This window comes from Mya arenaria, chromosome 11, assembly GCF_026914265.1.
Source record: "Mya arenaria isolate MELC-2E11 chromosome 11, ASM2691426v1".
Classification (NCBI taxonomy): domain Eukaryota; kingdom Metazoa; phylum Mollusca; class Bivalvia; order Myida; family Myidae; genus Mya; species Mya arenaria.
In genome coordinates, this window is record NC_069132.1 from 28,581,307 (window position 1) to 28,601,084 (window position 19,778).

The 19,778-nt window shown below is 32.4% G+C and overlaps 2 protein-coding genes across 10 annotated transcripts in view; one reads left to right on the forward strand and one right to left on the reverse strand.

The window, feature by feature from the left end:
• LOC128208152 (uncharacterized) overlaps positions 1–8,902 on the reverse strand; it is a 60,272-nt gene extending 51,370 nt beyond the window's left edge. For all 9 annotated transcript variants that reach the window (XM_052911557.1, XM_052911554.1, XM_052911551.1 and 6 more), the window contains exon 1: positions 8,247–8,902. In XM_052911557.1, coding sequence (XP_052767517.1) covers positions 8,247–8,536 — 290 coding nt within the window. In that variant the 5' untranslated portion in view covers positions 8,537–8,902. The remainder of the gene's footprint in view (positions 1–8,246) is intronic.
• Positions 8,903–9,003: 101 nt separating this feature from the next.
• Positions 9,004–19,657, forward strand: LOC128209757 (nucleolar and spindle-associated protein 1-like). The gene is made up of 10 exons (XM_052913946.1): positions 9,004–9,142; positions 10,660–10,713; positions 11,061–11,510; positions 11,712–11,783; positions 12,112–12,274; positions 12,836–12,919; positions 14,464–14,660; positions 15,098–15,317; positions 16,060–16,258; positions 16,643–19,657. Exons 1-10 carry the CDS (start codon positions 9,065–9,067, stop codon positions 16,725–16,727), a joined length of 1,602 nt encoding a protein of 533 aa, XP_052769906.1. The 5' UTR covers positions 9,004–9,064; the 3' UTR covers positions 16,728–19,657.
• Positions 19,658–19,778: the final 121 nt, after the last annotated feature.

Here is a 19,778-nt window from a genome sequence, read left to right on the forward strand (position 1 = left end):
TGTACAAACTTAAGTTAATCAATCACTTATTAGTATAAATACATATCATAAACTACTGACCAGTCAAAACAAATTGATATTTAATTAGAACTAATTACACATCAGGCAACAGTAATATATCATTACAGCGAATTTCTCCTGGGTTCCTTTTCAGTAGTTCAATTTAATGGACAGTCTGCCAAGCTTCTATCATTAAACCAACACAAAATTGACCACAAAGGTCACCATCCAATTTATTAGACAGAAATGAAAACATCAAACTAGATATTAAGGGAGTTTCATTTATAGAACGGCAAACATGAAATGTCATGAAGATTCAAAGTTTATGCATTGGATTTGAATTAAAATATAAACATTGCAATAGTTAAAAAAAATGAAAAGAAATCAAAAGTTGGTGGTGGCTGCTGAGCTGAAAAGGCAGAACACAAGGAGGACTGGTCTATATAAATTAGCCTTTAAAGTGGTTAAATTAACTAGATCCCTCAGTTCTTTAACATGCCCAGTGTAAAGCAGTGATACACATAAGAAAAGTTACTTGGTATAAACTGAACTGAGGTGCAACCCTTAAAAATTGATGCCAGGCTAGGGAGCTACGGGAACCATTTTAAGCAACTTTGGATAGACTATGGCATGACTGGGGTTTAGACCCTGATCCCCGGCACAAGTAGGAGACACTCTACCATTGACCATGACATTGACCATATCGGGGAATACTGTTAATGATATAATTTCCATATATGCTGCAACCATTCCTTACTGTCCTCTTGTAATCTAAAAAGTGCATATTAAATAAATGCTTACAATACATTACAAACTATGTAATAGTTAAGGTTTATATTTGGTTTTCTAAAAAATTTAGTTGGCAGGCAGGTTGCAGCCTTGCGCTGACTTATAGTTAAAACGATTAACAATAAATGCTAACTTTCTTAGCAACTTTCATGCAAGGCAAACCACAAGCTTCCAAATAACTCAGTTAGTAAAAGTTATAAAACCAATAAATGACTAAATGGAAATTAGGTGGTTGTAATCAGCTAATGGAGTTATAGTTGTCAAAGCTCTTCTAAATGATAACAAGAGCTGTCACAGAGACAGCGCGCTCGACTAATCCGCCGCATTTTAGTGTAAGGATTGAAAAGTTTTGGCGAAACATGCATGGATCACTGTTAGATTAGATTTCAATGCAATACATGATGTGCGGAGATATTAGCATTTATGTGGTTACATGCAAAATTTAAACCAGAATTTTAAGGGTAATAATAAAGGGCCATTATTTTAAAAACACAGTTATCTTACTTGATTATTCAATTAGGTTGGGTGGTTGAATACCATTGTATAAAGTATCAATGCAATACATCAAGTAGTTGCTGAGATATTATCCTATGTGTGCTAACATGCAAGACCTTAACCAGAATTTCTAAGTAGCTTAATAAAGGGGCAAAAATTATATAACATGAAAGATAGAGTTATCTTACTTGATCAAATAAGAAGGTAAAATGGTTGGGAGCCTGTGTGTAAAGTTTCAATGCAATACATGATGTATTTGATGAAGCATTGACTTAAAAGTGTTTACATGCAAAACCTTATCCAGAATTTCTTTGTTGAATAAAAAAGGGGCCATTATTTGCATTAAATGCAAACTAGAGTTATCTTACTTGGTTATTTAAGTAGATTGGATGGTTGAGTACCATTGTATCAAGTCTCAATGCAATTCATCCAGTAGTTGCTGAGATATTAACCTATGTGTGCTCTCATGCAAAACCTTATCCAGAATTTCTGAGTCGAATAATAAAGGGCCATTATTTGCATTAAATGCAAACTAGAGTTATCTAACTTGGTTAATTAAGTAGGTTGGATGGTTGAGTACCATTGTATCAAATCTCAATGCAATACCTCAAGCAGTTGCTGAGATATTAACCTATGTGTGCTTGCACGCAAAACCTTAACCAGAATTTCTAAGTCAAATTATAAAGGCCTATTTTTTGCATTAAATGCATACTAGAGTTATCTAACTTGGTTAATTAAGTAGTATGGATGGTTGAGTACCATTGTATCAAGTCTCAATGCAATACCTCAAGTAGTTGCTGAGATATTAACCTACCGTATGTGTGCTTGCACGCAAAACCTTAACCAAAATTTCTAAGTCAAATAATAAAGGCCTATTATTGGCATTAAATGCAAAGTAGAGTTATCAAACTTGGTTAATTAAGTAAGTTGGATGGTTGAGTACCATTGTATAAAGTCTCAATGCAATACCTCAAGTAGTTGTTCAGATATTAACCTATGTGTGCTTGCACGCAAAACCTTAACCAAGGGGCAACACCAATGCAGACGCCGACGCAGATGCCGACGCTTTGGTGAGTAGTATAGCTCTCCTTATTCTTTGAAAAGTCGAGATAAAATGTAAATCTGATAATTGATCCCATCGGTGGAGTCTCAATTGAGTCTGAACACAAATTTACTTTGGAAGTATTTCAGTGTCTTTAAGCCATTAAATCAGAAAAATAGAAATGCAGTGGTATTTTTCAGCACCATTGCCTTGTGAAAAAGTATAAATTTTCCCCTGACCAGGTAAAATAATCCCTTTATTTTTTTTAGGAGCATTGACTTCTGAATATTCAGCAATTGCAGCAATATAATGTCAATCATGAATATGGCCTTATGTATGTTGAATAGAAGGTTTGAAGATGAACATTATATGACTTGTGTTAGTTTTATTCCCGTTTTTTGCCAAAATAAGCTCTTTTCCTTTTATCAAAGGGCCCCACCTACATTTCCTTAAAAGTGGAAAAGGCACTGAAATGTTTAACCCCCTTAATTTTATCTGATAATCAACTGTTTCATTCCAACACAGAAGTTTTCTATAACCCTATACTCCTAGGTAACTGTAATTGTAAACATATAACCAAGCAATATACTACAGAATTATTACAAGACTATAAACCATCATAGGGGAAAACTGCAACAATTTGCCAAAACAATTAGGTAGCTTTTTCAGCCAATAAATACATTTATATAGGCTAGTAATGAATGAACTATAGCTTCTTCAGATAGTGTGGCAAGCATCATAAGCAACTTTAAAGGTACTTTCTCATGTTTTTGGATCAAAACTTAGTCTTCCAATAAATCATCTGAAAACACTTTTTCTATCATTATTTCACTCTATGATATTGAAGTTGCAGAATTATTTTTTTTTAGTACAGAAAGTGTTTTGGTTTAAGTGGGCTGCAAACCAACATGTGTTAAGTCAAGAAAAAATAGAAAACCAACGCCCAGACAACAACTGGCCACCAGGACTTTTACAAAAGATGTAGATATCTTGACCTCTTAAAAAAAATTGATAACATCACTGGATAATGTCAATCAACCAATAATGCAACAACAAAACAGTAATTGTGATTATAAGCTTTGTTAACTCTTATAAAAATTGTGGTCCTCAAAGACAATATTTGAGCAAACATCAACATTTGCTGAAATGTTCCAGCTTTTGGCATCTTAGTTTTAATTTAACACTCCTAATGATTTGACACACAAAACAGTGCATTTCACAAAAACATGAACCAGTACCAAGGACTACACACCAGATGATGTAACAATTGCAAGTAAAAAAGAAATTGATATTGTTGTGAACACTGCATTGAAGCTCACTTACTGATATAAAACATCGCTTAAGACACACTAATCTTTCATGTAGTTTTTACAATTTTTTCAATTACAAATTTTCTTGGATTGTCTTACACATAAATCCCATTAATTTTAAAAATAGTGATGGTATATCTATTCTCGTCACTATCAAATGCCAATTATTCACACTTCATGGCTTCCCAGAAGAAAGGACATTGAAAGAAAGAGGAATTAAAACTGCTGCAAAACAACATATACACAGAGCCTGACAAATCAACATCAGTGATGAAATTGATCGTTGGAAACTTTTTGTTCAAAAAAACATTCCGCGCTTTTTTAAAATGGGATACCTGAATATGTGCTGTTTCTAAACAGGAAAAACTCAGCTGAGATAGCAACATAATTGTTGCCTTTACCATATTCGTTTTATCAAGTAAAATGATGTATTATCTGCCTCATATTACCTCGCATTGACTAATATAGTGTTGTTTGAAGAAATACTGTATTTGACGATTTTTTGGACAATCTGGTGTCTAGACCCTTTAAGAAAATATATAAACATAAATGAATCAATTGCATGGAATGCCACAACTGCCATTTGTTGTGACATCTTATTCTACACTGCATTATGTCTTACATTCATGTTACATTTTAACATGGCATTAAGAAATAATCGCATGTTAGTTAGAAATAACAGCATAAGTTGTCATAACATAAAACAGTTGTACCATTCCATAAAATCAAAGAGAGTCTCATGAAACTAGCTGATTTATAAGAAACGTTCAGTCTTTTTTAAGCAGCAGACATTTTCTAATGTTAAAACCTGTTCCATACACTGAGCTAAGAAAAAAACCTTCACAAAAACAATGTCATCACTTATACTCCAGATATTACTTGGAAGGAAAGAAACATTAATATTATGGAGAAAACAAGAACCCCAACCATGTGATTTTGTGACTTTTGTCCGATGTGTTATTCATTTTTCAGAGACAAGAATACTTAAAATGCACATAACATGCCAACAAACAATTTTTTATGTTCCGCTTACACATGTTGCAAATATTACAGTTTAGTTTCATAAGCATTTCAAAGACCCATTGAGATGAAAACAACATTCTATAAGTGTTTTCCTTGACAGCATGACTGTGTACATTACATGCGCATCCTATTAGATGAACTACATGTAGTATACTGGGTCAATTCAGTTATTTATGACAAGGTTGTCGAGGAAGACTTTTAAAAGAAATAAGAACAAATCTAGGTGGCAAGAGAGTTTTGCTTTTGTCAAACCCATATGGTGCACATACAAACATATTTTCAAAACATATAATTATACTAACTTATATGTTGCATATCAGATAAATTATGTATTTTATATCCAGATTCATATTTTCAAAGACAAACTCATATATTGCAGATTTATACACTTATTTTCAATAGACAAACTCATATATTGCAGATTTATACACATTCTTTCAAAGACAAACTCATATATTGCAGATTTATACACATGTTTTCAATAGACAAACTCATATATTGCAGATTTATACACATATTTTCAGAGATAAACTCATATGGTAAAGGTTCAAACACATATTTTAAATCATTATTAAACACATTTTAAAATGTGTTGTTTCATTATTTCACTCTACACTGGTAGTGACAATGCATTCAATATCAGAAAAATCCAGAAATAAGAATTGAAAAAAGTTTGAAAATCAAAAATATCACATACTTACAGCTGCACTCTCACAGATTTACCATTTTTACAACTTTTTTATTTTTTGTCTTGGAAAGAGCAAATTTTTGCCTTAATATGTGCAAACCAATTTAAGAATTCTGACAAAAGATCAGATCGCAGATTAACATATTTCTGTTCAAAAATTAATGTTTCATGGCTTAAACCGTTACTAACAGTTTAAGAAAAATGCCTAAAACATCAATTTTTGAACTTGAAAATAAAAATCTGCGATCTGATTTTTTGTCAGCAGTCTTTTATTACTGGTTTCCATGGATTTTCGCAAAAATTGGCCAGTTCCAAGACAAAAAATGAAAAAGTTGTCAAAACGTTCAATCTGTGAGAGTGCAGCTTTAAGAATGCTATTTTTAAATCTACCGGTATCAATATGATATGAAATATCTGCATGGTTAATGATTGTCTCTCTCATGATACACAATTATACTTTCCAGGATGTAATTCTTAAAGCAACCATGATATTTAATTTGAGGGCAATAAAACTACCAGTACATCTTTATAGATAAGAATGATTATACTGTAACTCCAAGTGTGTGTAGGAAGCAGATTGATTAAGATGGCTGTAAACAGGGTTGGTTTCATGACATTTTGCATATAAAGTGGGATTATTAGAGTATAAACATTCCTCCATACATCTTCATATGGTTGAGTTACCTGAAGTATGCAACATTCTTGTTTGTTAGTTTGTTGGTGAGGGAAAAGAAGTGAATTTATGAAACATTTCACCTATATTAACAAACAGATCAACTATTTGACAATACCAGAATTCAAATAAATAAACATTAAAATAAATGTTGATATTAGATTTTTATACTCATTCAATCAATCAGTAGTTGTGTTAGAAAGATACACACTTCTTCGAAAATGCTTTTAAATTTAAAAAAATAAATACTTTCACTAAGTTTTGTAAGAATTTGTCAGAATATAACAGGGAATTCTATAGCTCAGCTGTTTCTAAATGCCACATTGATACTACTAATAAATAAATAAATAATTCAGTTACAAGAATCATTAAAATGTTCTATGTAATAGAATGGTATTTCAATATAAGCAAAATTGAAACCTTAGTATTAAATGAAGCGTTTTATAAAAGCCCTAACATAAAAATTTAGGAGACCCAAATCAGGGGGTTATTTCAATAAGAATGCTAGGCGAAATCTACATGTAGGTATAAGATCACTACTACAAAGGGTCCATGATAAAACAGTTCCTGGACTTTGTCTCTGGAAAACAATTGCATTGTCCAATCTAACCAATGCAATGATTCAGCCTCATAAGTGTGTTAATTATGTACATTAACACAAACATGTATTCAAAATATAAGTCTTTACATTAACTTCCATCTCAAGTGCTGATAATTTTGTTTATAATTACCATACAATGTTGTAGTTAAAAATGCATATGATAATGAGAAAATGAATATACTATTTAATAACAATCTGGTTTAAAATGTCTAAACTGAATAAAGGCTACAATGACTGGCCATTTCATAATTATGTCTATCTGCATTACGTTCAGAAATATTGCTAAAATAACACTGGAAATATTTATTAAGCATGCCAATCAATATTAACTATAAAACTGAATGACAATTCATCAAATGTATTGGAAATTTGTATTTCATTCTGCATATTGTGTGTACATGTATTCTGCTTGGTGTATTGTATTTATTTTAATCAATAAAATATATTTTTGATACATTACATGTGTAATAACTTTTGATGTTAGCAGTGATTTCAAAAATGAATCGCACTGAAAATGTACATGCTGTGTAGCGACATTTCATGCATTTAATTAATTGTCTAAATTAGTTTTTATGATATAAATTAATAGAATATCACATTAATTTTTTTTGTGGTCATTCAATACCAAATATTTCATTGAAATCAGTTGAAATTGCTGCTGCAAATCCTTTGGGGAATGCATGAGCAGATGGGTTATGGAAGGGTACTGCAACCTGTTCTTTTTAGTAGCACACTTCTAGACTGTCAAATATTACTTTTGTATTGTTTAAAACTCATAACAACAATTACACACTTAACATATCTTGCAGTTGAAATATATTATGTATTGAATTCAACTCAATTTCTAACATTTTCTGCCAAATTCATAATGTTCAAGTTCTTCGTAACCTGATTCAATGTGCCCTCTTTACCCTAACACCCTGTCCCTTTTCTCCAAGGCTCATTTTTTCTTAACTTCAGAAAATTAATGTATAATAAAATCAATATTCAATTATTAATAAAAAAATCATGTAAAATTCTCATTATGTATGATTTGATTAGCACAGCAAGCATATCAAATCAAAACATTTATGACCCACTTTATAAAAAATGACCTTCTTTTCATGTAGAACACAGATTTAACCTAAATTTACAAATATACAATACTGATATTAATTTAACCAGCTATTGTCAAAACATCATGTATAAACCTTTCCACTGAAAATGAGGCCAAAAAAATTATAACCCCATTCACAATTCAATAAAAGATATATTTTTCACAAATTATTGCAGCCATAATTCACATTATCCTAAATAAAAAAAATCAAATCTGGTTAATACAGATAGACAACTAGAAATGAAAAGTTTAAATTGGGTTTTTTATCTTAAAAAATCTTTAAATCCAGAATTTTCAAGGCATATTTTGGTAATTTTCAATTTAAGGTAATTTGTTGCTTTTTTCAAAATGTTCAGGGTCCAGCCTCCCTCACCTCATTCACAAAAAGGTGTGTATAAATTGGTAAAATTAAAAATGGCAAAATGCAAAAATAAATATTAAAGAGGTTAGCATTTATTTAATTATTTTTTTAACAATTATTTGTCAAGAAATATTTTCCAGGAGCTCATAACCATGCATTTATACCCACCATCTATTTACAATGAAGTTGAGCCATTCTGCTGTCTCTTCCTGACGTAAAGCTCGTTTTCTGTGGAACTGCTCCTTGTGCCAGGCCAGATTTCTTTCCACGGTGTTTCGTAAACGGGATTTCCAAACAATAAATAAGGCAAATATTAATCCAAATACCCATAAGAATGAAAAATTAAATGCTCCCAATAACCAAGATGAGGCTATTGTAAATGCAACTATTATGTAAAGTCCCATAACTTGGTTGACAGCTGATCTTGGATTAACAGTTTCATTTTTATTTGGGTCCATTTTGACAGTATTTGTCCTATGTACGGCCCATATCAAATGTTTCAAATTTAAATACACAAAATATCCATTTTAAACATAAGGCCTTAGTGAAATACAGCCATTCAGCTGAGTCTCTCTATTCACTGATATCTAGTGTCAATTTACTTTCTCTCGTTAACCCCATATCAACCAGGTCCAAGCGGCAAAGTCACTTTGTGCAAGAATATTTGTGTCGTTTATTCTGACTGAATGCCACTTGCAAACACTGCATTAATTAAACCAAAGTTAAAATTGTTTTTGTTCACACATTATTCTCACACACACATGTTATTGTTGCGTTTGGTATCGAAACTTGTTTTCTTCCAACGTTTCCTCTGAGTCTGACAGTTGTTTGTTGACAGTTTCACGCAGTTGAAGGGAGGCTACTCTACAAAAGTTTTGTAGACCAATCAAAATCGTTTACACGAAATTTAAACGTCATCCGGAAGTTTACATATCGCGCAAAGGAAAGTAGTAAATTTTAGAAACAAATTAAATTAAATTGTCAAAATGCAAGACTTTGCATCAATGAAATATGCAGATCTTAGAAAGCTGGCAAAAGCTGCAGGCATTAAGGCCAACATGAAGGTAACATTCGTTATCTTTACCGTTAGAAATTAAATTCGTTGCAAATGTAACGTATTTTCGTGATACTTCATCAATTTTAAATACTAACAGAATAAGTGACAATGTATATGATTAACATTAAAGTAAATTAAATATTATATATTTTCTCGCAAGGAAAAAACATTGTTTTGTTTTTGATCAATCTGTCTAAGAAATAGTCTGAAGCAGTTTTGTGACATAGTCTGAATCACAGACAACAGCCATGGGTTTAGTAAGCATGTTTGCGGTGAACGTTTGCTGTTTGTCTCACTTGTAGAGTATGCACTGCGTTGCAACAGGGATACAAACTGTTCGCTAGAGTTTTGTAAATGCTAGCCTTACACATAGTCCAAATAATTGTATGTTGACAATTTTTGGTAAGGCAAATCCTTCATGTACAAATTGTTTTGTACCAAGAGTGGGGACTTATTCTGATCGGGTTTCCAGAATATTGCATCTATAAAATATAATAAAAAAAAGAAATATTACCAGATAATGTTATTTTATATATTAGTTCTGTACACAAAAATAAATATCCAACAATTAATTATTAGTATGATGAGTTTTTATTCATTTCATACTGTCAGAACAATATATATGATATACTTGATGGGAACTTGCAAGGCGGCGGTTCACAGTTTAACAACGATCAGAACACTTCGGCCAGAGCCAAGTTGTTAAGATTGTATTTACGAGGTATTTCTCGAAGCTTGCCGAAGATGGTCAAATTTTTACGCTTGGTATAATTGTTGTCTGTGTCAGTCAAGTTTTGTTTTATTGGAAAGGCAAATCCTGTGTTTTAATGGTTGTTTTGTGCAAAACATCTTTGCACTTACACGGTAATATATGAATATTAACCTTTATTATCTATTTCAAACATAAAATACATCTCAAAATACAATTTCAATTTATTTCAAAACATCCCTGTTTTTGAAAAAAAAAACATTTAGACGTTAGGGATTGGAAGAATCCTGTATAACACTTCTATTATTTTAGACTAGCCTTACACACTACTGATTGTAAGATTAAAGGCCTCATTTTTTAGCTGTTTATCTCGTCATAGGTCAATATACAACAACTTATCATAATTCCACTAGTCTAAAATAAAAGATTATCCCTTATTAATTATTTTAACAATGTTAGGTCTCTTGTTCCTCAGATGTTTAAAGGGTATGTCAAGACATTAAGGCTTTATGTCTTAGCCTTAATGTATCGACATATCCTTTACACATCTGAGGAACAAGAGACCTAACATTGTTAAAATTAATTTTGTTTGTACTTTGAAAGACTGATCAGAATAATATATATAAAAACATAAATAACCACCTTTCAGCATACTTTTTTTATAGGCGACAATCTTCTTCTTAATGCAGTCATATTATGATATTTGGAGCATTTTATTAACAATTGACAAATTTTAAACAGTTACTGGGATTTTGCGATGAAACTCTAATTTAAGATACACACATTCTTCCATTTAACGATGGTTCTATTTTCAGCAAGATAAACTGGTGGCAGAATTAAACAAATATTACAAAGAGAAAGAGAAAAAGGTATTTATTTTAACAAATTCAAATCAAATCATAGGTCATGTGACTTTTACATGTTTGGGGAAACTGAGTCAGTTTTGACTTTTTAACTAATTGGTAGTTTGTTTTGATAAAGGTTGCAATTTCAATAAATATTTAAGAAAAAAGAAGCATTGAGCTATTCCCCTTATATCTTTGATAATCAACATTCTTGCCGAAATAACCAGCATTGTTTTTATGTTATAAATTCATACTGATAAATCCCATATGATATTGCTTATTAAAAAGAAACCCCTTTATCCCTTTTGCTATAGAGACAGGACCAACAGATCTTTAACAATCCATGATACCTTTTAAATATGTTTTTGAAGGAGAAAACATCTGATCCCAAAAGGACTCCAGTAACGAATGCACCAGCAAAACCAAAATCACCAGCTGCTGCCAGATCTAAACCTAGCACAGCTAGCAGCAAAAATTCAACACCATCAAGCAAACTGAGCAAACCTGTCACTCCAGCATCCAAACCTCTGACTCCAAAACCACAGGCTACAGTGACTGCCAAGGCAACAATAGCAAAGCTTTCAACCCCAACTTCAGCCATAGCAAAGAAAGATGCATCAAAACCAAACACACTATTGGTTAAGCCTGCAAAAGCAGCACCTGCAGTTGTCAAACCATCAACTCCAGCATCTGGGTCAAGGAATGCATCTCGGTGGGAGAAGAAAGTGTTTACGCCATCTTCTGGCACTGCAACACCAACAAACAAGTCTGCCACACCTACTGCAAAGCCTGCATTAGGGAAAAGGAAGAAGTCAGACACAGTATGTTTATTTTGTTGGATCTATATAAGCTGAACAGATGTAAAATAGTGATACAATGCTTTAATTATGAAATTAACTTTACTGAGCGAAAACCATTTATATAACCTTACTATTTTTGAAAAGTATCACATGATTTATCCAATTTGGCAAGTGAGGAATACTTTAGTTTAAAATAATATATCATGTACCTTCCCATTTCAGCCATCTGAATCCCAGCCTGCCACAAAAAAGAGAAGAAGCACCTTTGAGAAAGCCCCGACACCAGGAGTTAAGGTTTGTGTACATGGCAAAATTGACGAAACTCAGTCATGTTGTACAGCTTATTTTGTAAGAGGGAATAATCCTTTTTCATTCAAGAAGCAGTCAATTAAGATGTTATTGTTCACATTCCACTTCATCACTTCACTACAATGGATCATGCTCATGTACTCAAGGTTTGATTCATACTATCTCAGGTTTGATGCTGAATCAAGTTGAATGAGTAGTAAGATCACGTTTCTTTTTTTGGTGCATGACTATAGTAAAATACTGTATTAAGTTTAAATAATGTTCATTAATTTATATACATAAACACTATACACTTTCAAATGTTTATTATCAGACCCCAGATATAAATAGCCCGAAGTCACGTCAATCTCGAGGTTCCAGTTCTGGAAACAGCCCAGGGGTGAAGGACATAGTAGGGGTCATGAAAGGGGACATGACTGACCAAGAGATGAAGGACTCCCTCATGTCAGCCATTGATAAGAAGGTTCATGATAAGGGTGAGTTTTATGTGAACTTCTGATGTCATGTCATGTCATGATCTGCCAAGATTTGCATATAAATCTCTGTTTTTCAAAGAAAAGGTTAAGGTATTGTGATAACCTTGGTTTCAATTGAATTGACAGTGGGCAAAAACTTTTAACTTGGGAGACGGTTATGATATGCACAGCAAAGAAATTTGCTTGTGGTACCATTGTTTTTTAGTGCATTTATCAATCCAAATCAACGTGGACCATTGTGTCTTTCATGGACATGTAATTTGAAGTCAAAATAAACATGCAAGATAGTCGTTTTAGCAAATTATAAGGCAGGTAAAATGAACATTGAACAGCATTATTTGATAAAAATATAAAAGTAGAAGCATATACATTGTATATTTTAATGTGAGTATCTCGAATGAGTTTCCATGTTATTAACTTACTTTACACATCAAATGTTGTGATCATTCGAAAGAGTGAAAGAGATTCAGTTCTAACTGTAAGTGCTTCTTTATAAATTTGATTTCACTTAAAACCTCTGTGTTTTCCCTCCTCCATTCAAACCCCTCTCCTTCCTTCCAGTGAAAGCCGCCCCAGATGGAACCAGCATCCCCAGGTTTGCTGCTTTTGCCATGAAGAAGAAAGAGAACAGGCCAATCACTCCAGGTATCAGAGTTTGAGCTTTTATGTTTAAACAAAACAAAGCAGAATTAGTGTCATTCTAAAAATATGATATTGTCGGCTATTCTTGTGAGATGAATAGTACCCGTCTAATTGGAAAGTTAAAGCGTTTAGACTTGGGAATGGAAGTCATAAAGCAAACTTCAGTTATATAAGTACTGGTAAGGAATAAAGTGATCAATCACTAGTAATGCTGCATGTGAGGGAAAAACCCTCTAAATTTGTAAAATATATTTTGGCCAGACTCTTTAGCTCAACTTTTTGAAGAATAAGGAGAGCTATCTTACTTACCCTAGTAGCCTCTGCGTAACACCTTGGTTAATGTTTTGCATGAAAGCACAATATCTCAACCACTTCTTAATGCATTGCATTGAGACTTAATACAATGGTACTCAACCATCCAAACTACCTTATAACTAAGTAAGATAAACTCTAATTTGCATAAGATGCAAATTAAGGCCCTTAATTATTCAACTTAAATTCAAGTTCAGGTTTTGAATGTAAGCAGACGTACCAATAGGCTTATATCTCAGCAACTACCTGATTAAATGCATTGAGACTAATCACTATACAAACAGTCCTCTACCATCCAACCTGTTTGAGCAATCAAGTTAGATAACTTTATTTTGCATATAATGCAAGTAACTGGCCTTTGTTATTCAACTAAGGTTTTGCATGTTATCACATTTAAGTCAATAACTCAGCAAATACTGTTAATACATCATGTTCTTCATTGAGACTTTATACAATGAAGTATGATAACACTATTTTGTGTATAATGCAAATTCTGCCCCTTCATTATTTGTCTTAGAAATTCTGCTTAATGTTTTGCATGTAAGCTAATTTTACAGTGATCCATTCATGTTTTACCAAAACTTTGCAATCCTTAAAATTAAAAGCGGTGAAATAACGCTGTCTCTGTGACATCTCATGTTTATATTGTCTTGTTTGAACTGAAAAAAAATCATCTACCGTATTATATTATGCATAGGACACACTTTTTTACCCCAGATTATCGTCTAAAAATTGCCTGCGTCCTTTCTATGCTATTAGGATTTTATTTGTTTTTCACAAGTCCATTTCAGGCATATATTGTCATAGTTTATTGGTGTCATCAGCTGCAGAGTCATGCAAATAAACTTATGTTTGGCTTTAATCAAAAGGTTTCAGATATTCTGGTTAAATGGATACCTCATTTAGAATGCAGCTATTAATTTACAAAATATACATATTCGTAATTTTGTTACAAGTCCCATAACTGGGGCTTTGATAATTGGTGAGTTATACCTAGTAGACCAACTGTGAAAAATGGACAAGCTTTGCCTCTGCTTGTGTTGCTATAGATATATTTTGCACTCGCATGTACGGCATTTCTCCAAGGTTGTAAACCTTATCACTCTGAGTCTCAGTGATAGTACATCAGTATATTTAGTTGGATATAACTTATTGATTAATCATGCACAAATGAAGTAATTTGATAAAAACATAAGCATTTGAACCTTAAAAATTGTGCTTTTTTCCTTGGACAGGAAACAAAGACTGGCAGAAAATACACAAGAAAAGCTTTGCCAAGTTTGATTCGATAGATGTGTACCTGAACAAAAAGAGAAAACGAGCAGAAGAACTCTCAACATCTGTGAAAAAAGCCAAGACCTTACTGACGGAGGTCCATTCTGTGGTCAACAGGCTGAAGGCTCATAAAACACCTCTGAGCCAAGAAAATAAGGTATAACTGCTCTTTATTTTTATGTAGTTGCAATGAGATTAAGATTAATAAGGACTAACAGAGTTTTAACTATGGTCCAAAAAGTTCTGAGAGATCAGGTTGTCTTGATCGAGTTTAATTTATATTTTGGGAATTTCAGGAATGTTCTTGATAACATTAAGCTATTGACAATGTTATAAAATCATTATTAATTAGCAAATAAATTCTAAATATATCTCCCTTGATTTATTTCATATGTTATTCAATATAGCAAGTTGTTTCAATGTGTTTTCTAAATAGCAAGTTGTTTCAATGTGTTTTCTAAATAGCAAGTTGTTTCGATGTGTTTTCTAAATAGCAAGTTGTTTCAATGTGTTTTCTAAATAGCAAGTCGTTTCAATGTGTTTTCTAAATAGCAAGTCGTTTCGATGTGTTTCCTAAATATTTTTATTTTCCAGTTTTCCAAATCAAGAAAGTCCAATCCAAACAAGACGACACCATTTAAGCCAACAGTGATCAACACTTCACAGATGAACCTCAACTTTGGGGCCAAAAAATCACCAAAAACACTCCCAAGACAACCGCCAAAGTCTGTCATTTCCACAAAAGTGAAGAGTGTCGTTATAAATGCTCCAGTCAGGAAATCGACTGGCTCAGTTGCCCCTAGAAAATCAGCTGGTACGTTTTCAATTATTCATTCATGGCAGTAAATATGTAAATTTGGATTGTCAAAACCTTTGTATCGGTGTAACGCAATGACTTCAAAGTTAGCCATGACTTAAAGTTTACACTCCTATTGAGCTTCCTTACACGAACTCCATTCTTTCAATTCTTCAAAATAATTCAAATACGATGTTTGTGATAGTTCAAATGTTTTATTTTGGTAAAATTAATGTAACACAATCCAACTTGATGTTTAAAAGCATTAATTTTAGCCTTTTATTGGATTATATCATATTAGTTTTTTAAAAAGCAAGTGTAATTATAAAAATTTAAGATTTAGAACAGAACTGTGTTTAAACTAGGTATGAAAACATTTGTTCTGCACAGAGATAAACGAGAAGTCCTTCTGACTTCACGAACTGTGCACTGACCAAATGTTTTCCTACTCTGCGGAACCCCATTCAATCCTTAGGACATGAAACTTGGTCCACATGTCTAGATTCATGATGGACACATGAGTAGCAGACTGTAACTCCTAATTCTGGGCCATTCAAAACTAAAAGGAATATGCGAGCTTTAGCATCCTCTCTGCAAATCTTTAGTTCTTCTTAAGACAGTTTGGATTTAAAATGTTTATTATTAGATAATCTTAAGTTCTTCTTAAGACAGTTTGGATTTAAAATGTTTATTATTATATAAAATATTATGTGTATTTAATATACTTATACAATGTACAAAAACCTCCTTCCTATTTCAGCAACCCCATTCAAGTTCACAGCAGGCAACACCACCTTGAACTCCACCATCTCCTCAACAAAGAAGAACACGTTTGACCTGAAAGCCAGTCTTGCTCGACCAGTCACATGGAAGACCCACAAAGGAGTACTGAAACCCCTCGATGATGTCACCAAGAGCCCTGTTTACGTCAGGACTGCTGTTAAAGTGCAGAAAGAGAGGTTCGTCAAATACACTTCATTCACTTATGCTAAGTAAATTTAACGGTAATGAAATGTCATGGTGTATATGTATTAAAGCTGATAGAAATCTGTTTTGATCAAATATTGTTATCATGCTTTTTATTAGAATAGGGCTTATGAAGGTATTTAAATTGACAAAGAAGGCCACATTAACATATGAGTCTTGTTCAAAAGTAGGATCGTCCATGAGTAATAGCTCTTGTAATATTCATTGTTTAAGGAAAAGAATCGTAATTTTTAATATTAATAGTAATAATTAGATTATTAAAAAGCTGTGGTGTGCCTATTGTCTTTATCAGCACTATTTCAAGGTTTTTATTTTGTAATACAAAATAAATTTACTCAAAGTTTGCTCCTTTTCAGAGCAAACGCTCGTAAAGCTGTGACCACAAGAAGAGCAGACAAAAAAGACAAAGCCCGGATGGCCCGCCGTGGAATCAACGTTTGAATTGACTGGTTTACTTTTTAACCACCTAGTGGTTTAAACTCTTAAACATTTGCCTACGAGTCTTGCATTTGACTTCCAAACGTGGTGAACATCTACTGATATGATGATACCTTGTTGCACCAACTAATGAATAGAAACAAGTTTTGCTGCTTTACCATATTTTTTGCTTCTCTAGTGTAAAATTTTGGTTTTAATTCCTTGTTTTGAACGGACTAAGTAGTGAATGGATATCAAATAAGTGTGTACATTTGTACTTTGCTTGCCAAACTCCATCTAATTGTCCAGCAGCCATGTATAAAAGTTAAAACTGGTGAAGTGTTTGGTATAATTTGGCAAAAATATTTATTGATTGGTCAATATTTATCCAATAATTACTGTTGAGTATTGGCCAATCAAATTGCTTTATGTGCAAACTAGCCAAAAGATAACCTGTGGATAAATCATTCAGTTTTATACAGTTGGCTGTAGAGGACCACAGTTTTGGTCCTAGGACTTACGAACTTCTTATGAATGAAAATAAGTAACAAACTTAGTAGATAGACACTATATTCATCCATTTTGTAATACCTGTACATCAATAACAGACATTATTGTACACAATTATTTATGCTTGAAGCCTTCTTATTATCAACAGTAGTGTAAGAGTTGTAACCACTACAAGTAGTTAGTTACCAATGACCATGCTGATTGAGGATGTGAGGTTTTTTCTTTTTATTGTTTTACTGCCAAGTGTCAATTCACTGCAAGATGGTTGGCACAATGACTGAATGAATAGTCCGTTTGCTTGTACTTTGCTTTGAAGGAATTAACTGTAATCTGACAAGTAAAAAGTCTCATTAGATATCTGCATTTAGGGTATCAAACAGTTGCACAGTCATCCTAAGGTTCACAGAAAAGTTCATGTTTATTCATATAGTATCCTTATGATTACAATCGAGGGGTGAAACCAAGTTCAATAATAAGAAACTTCATTAAAAAACAATCATTATCTAGAACAACTGCAAAATGGCAACTTTTATAGACGATATTATTTTTTTTTAATTGTCTCATGTTACAAAGTAGTATTACTTTGCATCAGAGTAACATTGATATACTGATAAATGGAAGTGAACAATGTTTATTGGATTTTTACCGGAAAGGTGGTTTATAGAAAGTATCAGTGAAATAAAATTTATATTTCACTGTTTCAAACAGTGAAAATATAACATTGATATTTTTCACTGCTTTGAAATTTGAGCCCACTCGGTTCCAAATCAAACATCAGTGCCCACAGGGCTTGTGCACTATTTCAATGACGTTATTCCCAAAATGACGTTGCAAGCACATACAAATATACGCGTTTTTTTTTAATTTTTGATTCCTATTTAAGGCATTTAATAAAAAAAATGTTTCAGTGTAAAATAGCAACATATATTCACCCTGTGAACACCAGAGTGAATGTTTCACTTGTGGTTATGCTAATCGTGAAATATAAATTTTGGTGCTCACTCGGTGAAATATCCTATGGTCTTACAGTGAAATACAATTATCCTCAATGTTATCAGCAAGTGTCATGCATGTCTTGTCTTGCGCAGTTACTTTTTGAGGCAATTGTCTTCTGATGCACAGATGAGTTTTTTCTCCTGGAAGAACATAAGTCTACCTAACTGGCACATTCATGTATAATCACATGTACAGACTATATGGAAATTGTCAAATTTGATATTTATCATTTTAGCCTTTTTCTTTTCTCCATGTGTATGACTGTTTTCTTTCTATAGTTTCTTCTTTATCATATTCATTGTAAATACATGTAAATAATTTAAATAGCTCTTAACCAGTATGTTGTTACATCATTTATTTTTGCATGATTTTTATTGAATTTGAACTTCCCCACTTTCTGTAGACTGTAGTCACTAGCTGTATGCAATGTTCATGTATTTGTCTCAGAGTCACCTAAAACTTTTGGGCCCATAAGCACTTTGACTTTAACCTTAAACTACAAATGTTCATTCCATTGTAAAATTGCTACTGAAAGATGGCATGAGTGTTACCATAACCAAGATCATCTACTATGTATACATAAAAACATTAAAAGTACTTTGGTGCACTTGGAAATTCCCCTTTATGTTAGGGTGTTTGTAAATATACCGGTATATGTAAGAAATATTGTGCAATTTGTATTGAAAGTGTTTTGTTTTATTTTGTCATACATTTCTTTTAAACACATTTTTATTGGACAATGAAATATTGATGATGATCATCCAGTGTTATTTGAGTTGAGTCCAGAGTTCTGTATCATAATTTATTGTTTAAGTAACATAATACTATTTATCATCCATTTTTATTACAGAAAAGAAATAAAAAATAATTTCATCGAATATGAATACAGATATTTCAAGTTTACTTTTTGATTGATTGATATGTAGTGTACTTCATGTAAATTAAAATATGAACATCATAATTTGTGAGTTGTTTTTGTGTGAAATATATTGTTTTACATAATAATACTGGATCATCTCGTCCGTAGGGGAAATAGCTTCAGTAATATAAATGACTCTTTGTTGCAGTTAATACAACTGAGTCCATATTGGCTTCATTCTCCTCTGTATGAATTAAGAATGATTTTATTTCAGGTGTAATATGTGCTGTCAGTAACTGCATTTACTACTCCTTACAATATCATATGACTTGTAAAGAGTTGTTTTTCACTGAACATGAAGAAGGGATCATTCTTTAAAAATCCCACACACAAATGTGAAAGTTTGATGCCTGATGACCCCATGTAAGCTTGGTATGTTTTGAACCTGTATTTAAAATAAATGACTAAAAGTACATTAATGGTTTGTTTTTTGCTCTGTATTTAAATTGAAATCAGATGTTAAATGACCCATTTTGCAATATTTGAAGGCCAAACAAACTTCTTTATGTAATGATTCACATAAAACACAATATTTTTCTTCTAAACATAAATGGCGTTCAAATGGTACCTAAACAATATGCAACACCTGGCATCAAAAATTCACATATTTATGTTTTGACAGCGGTTTTATGATTTATTTATATATGTGA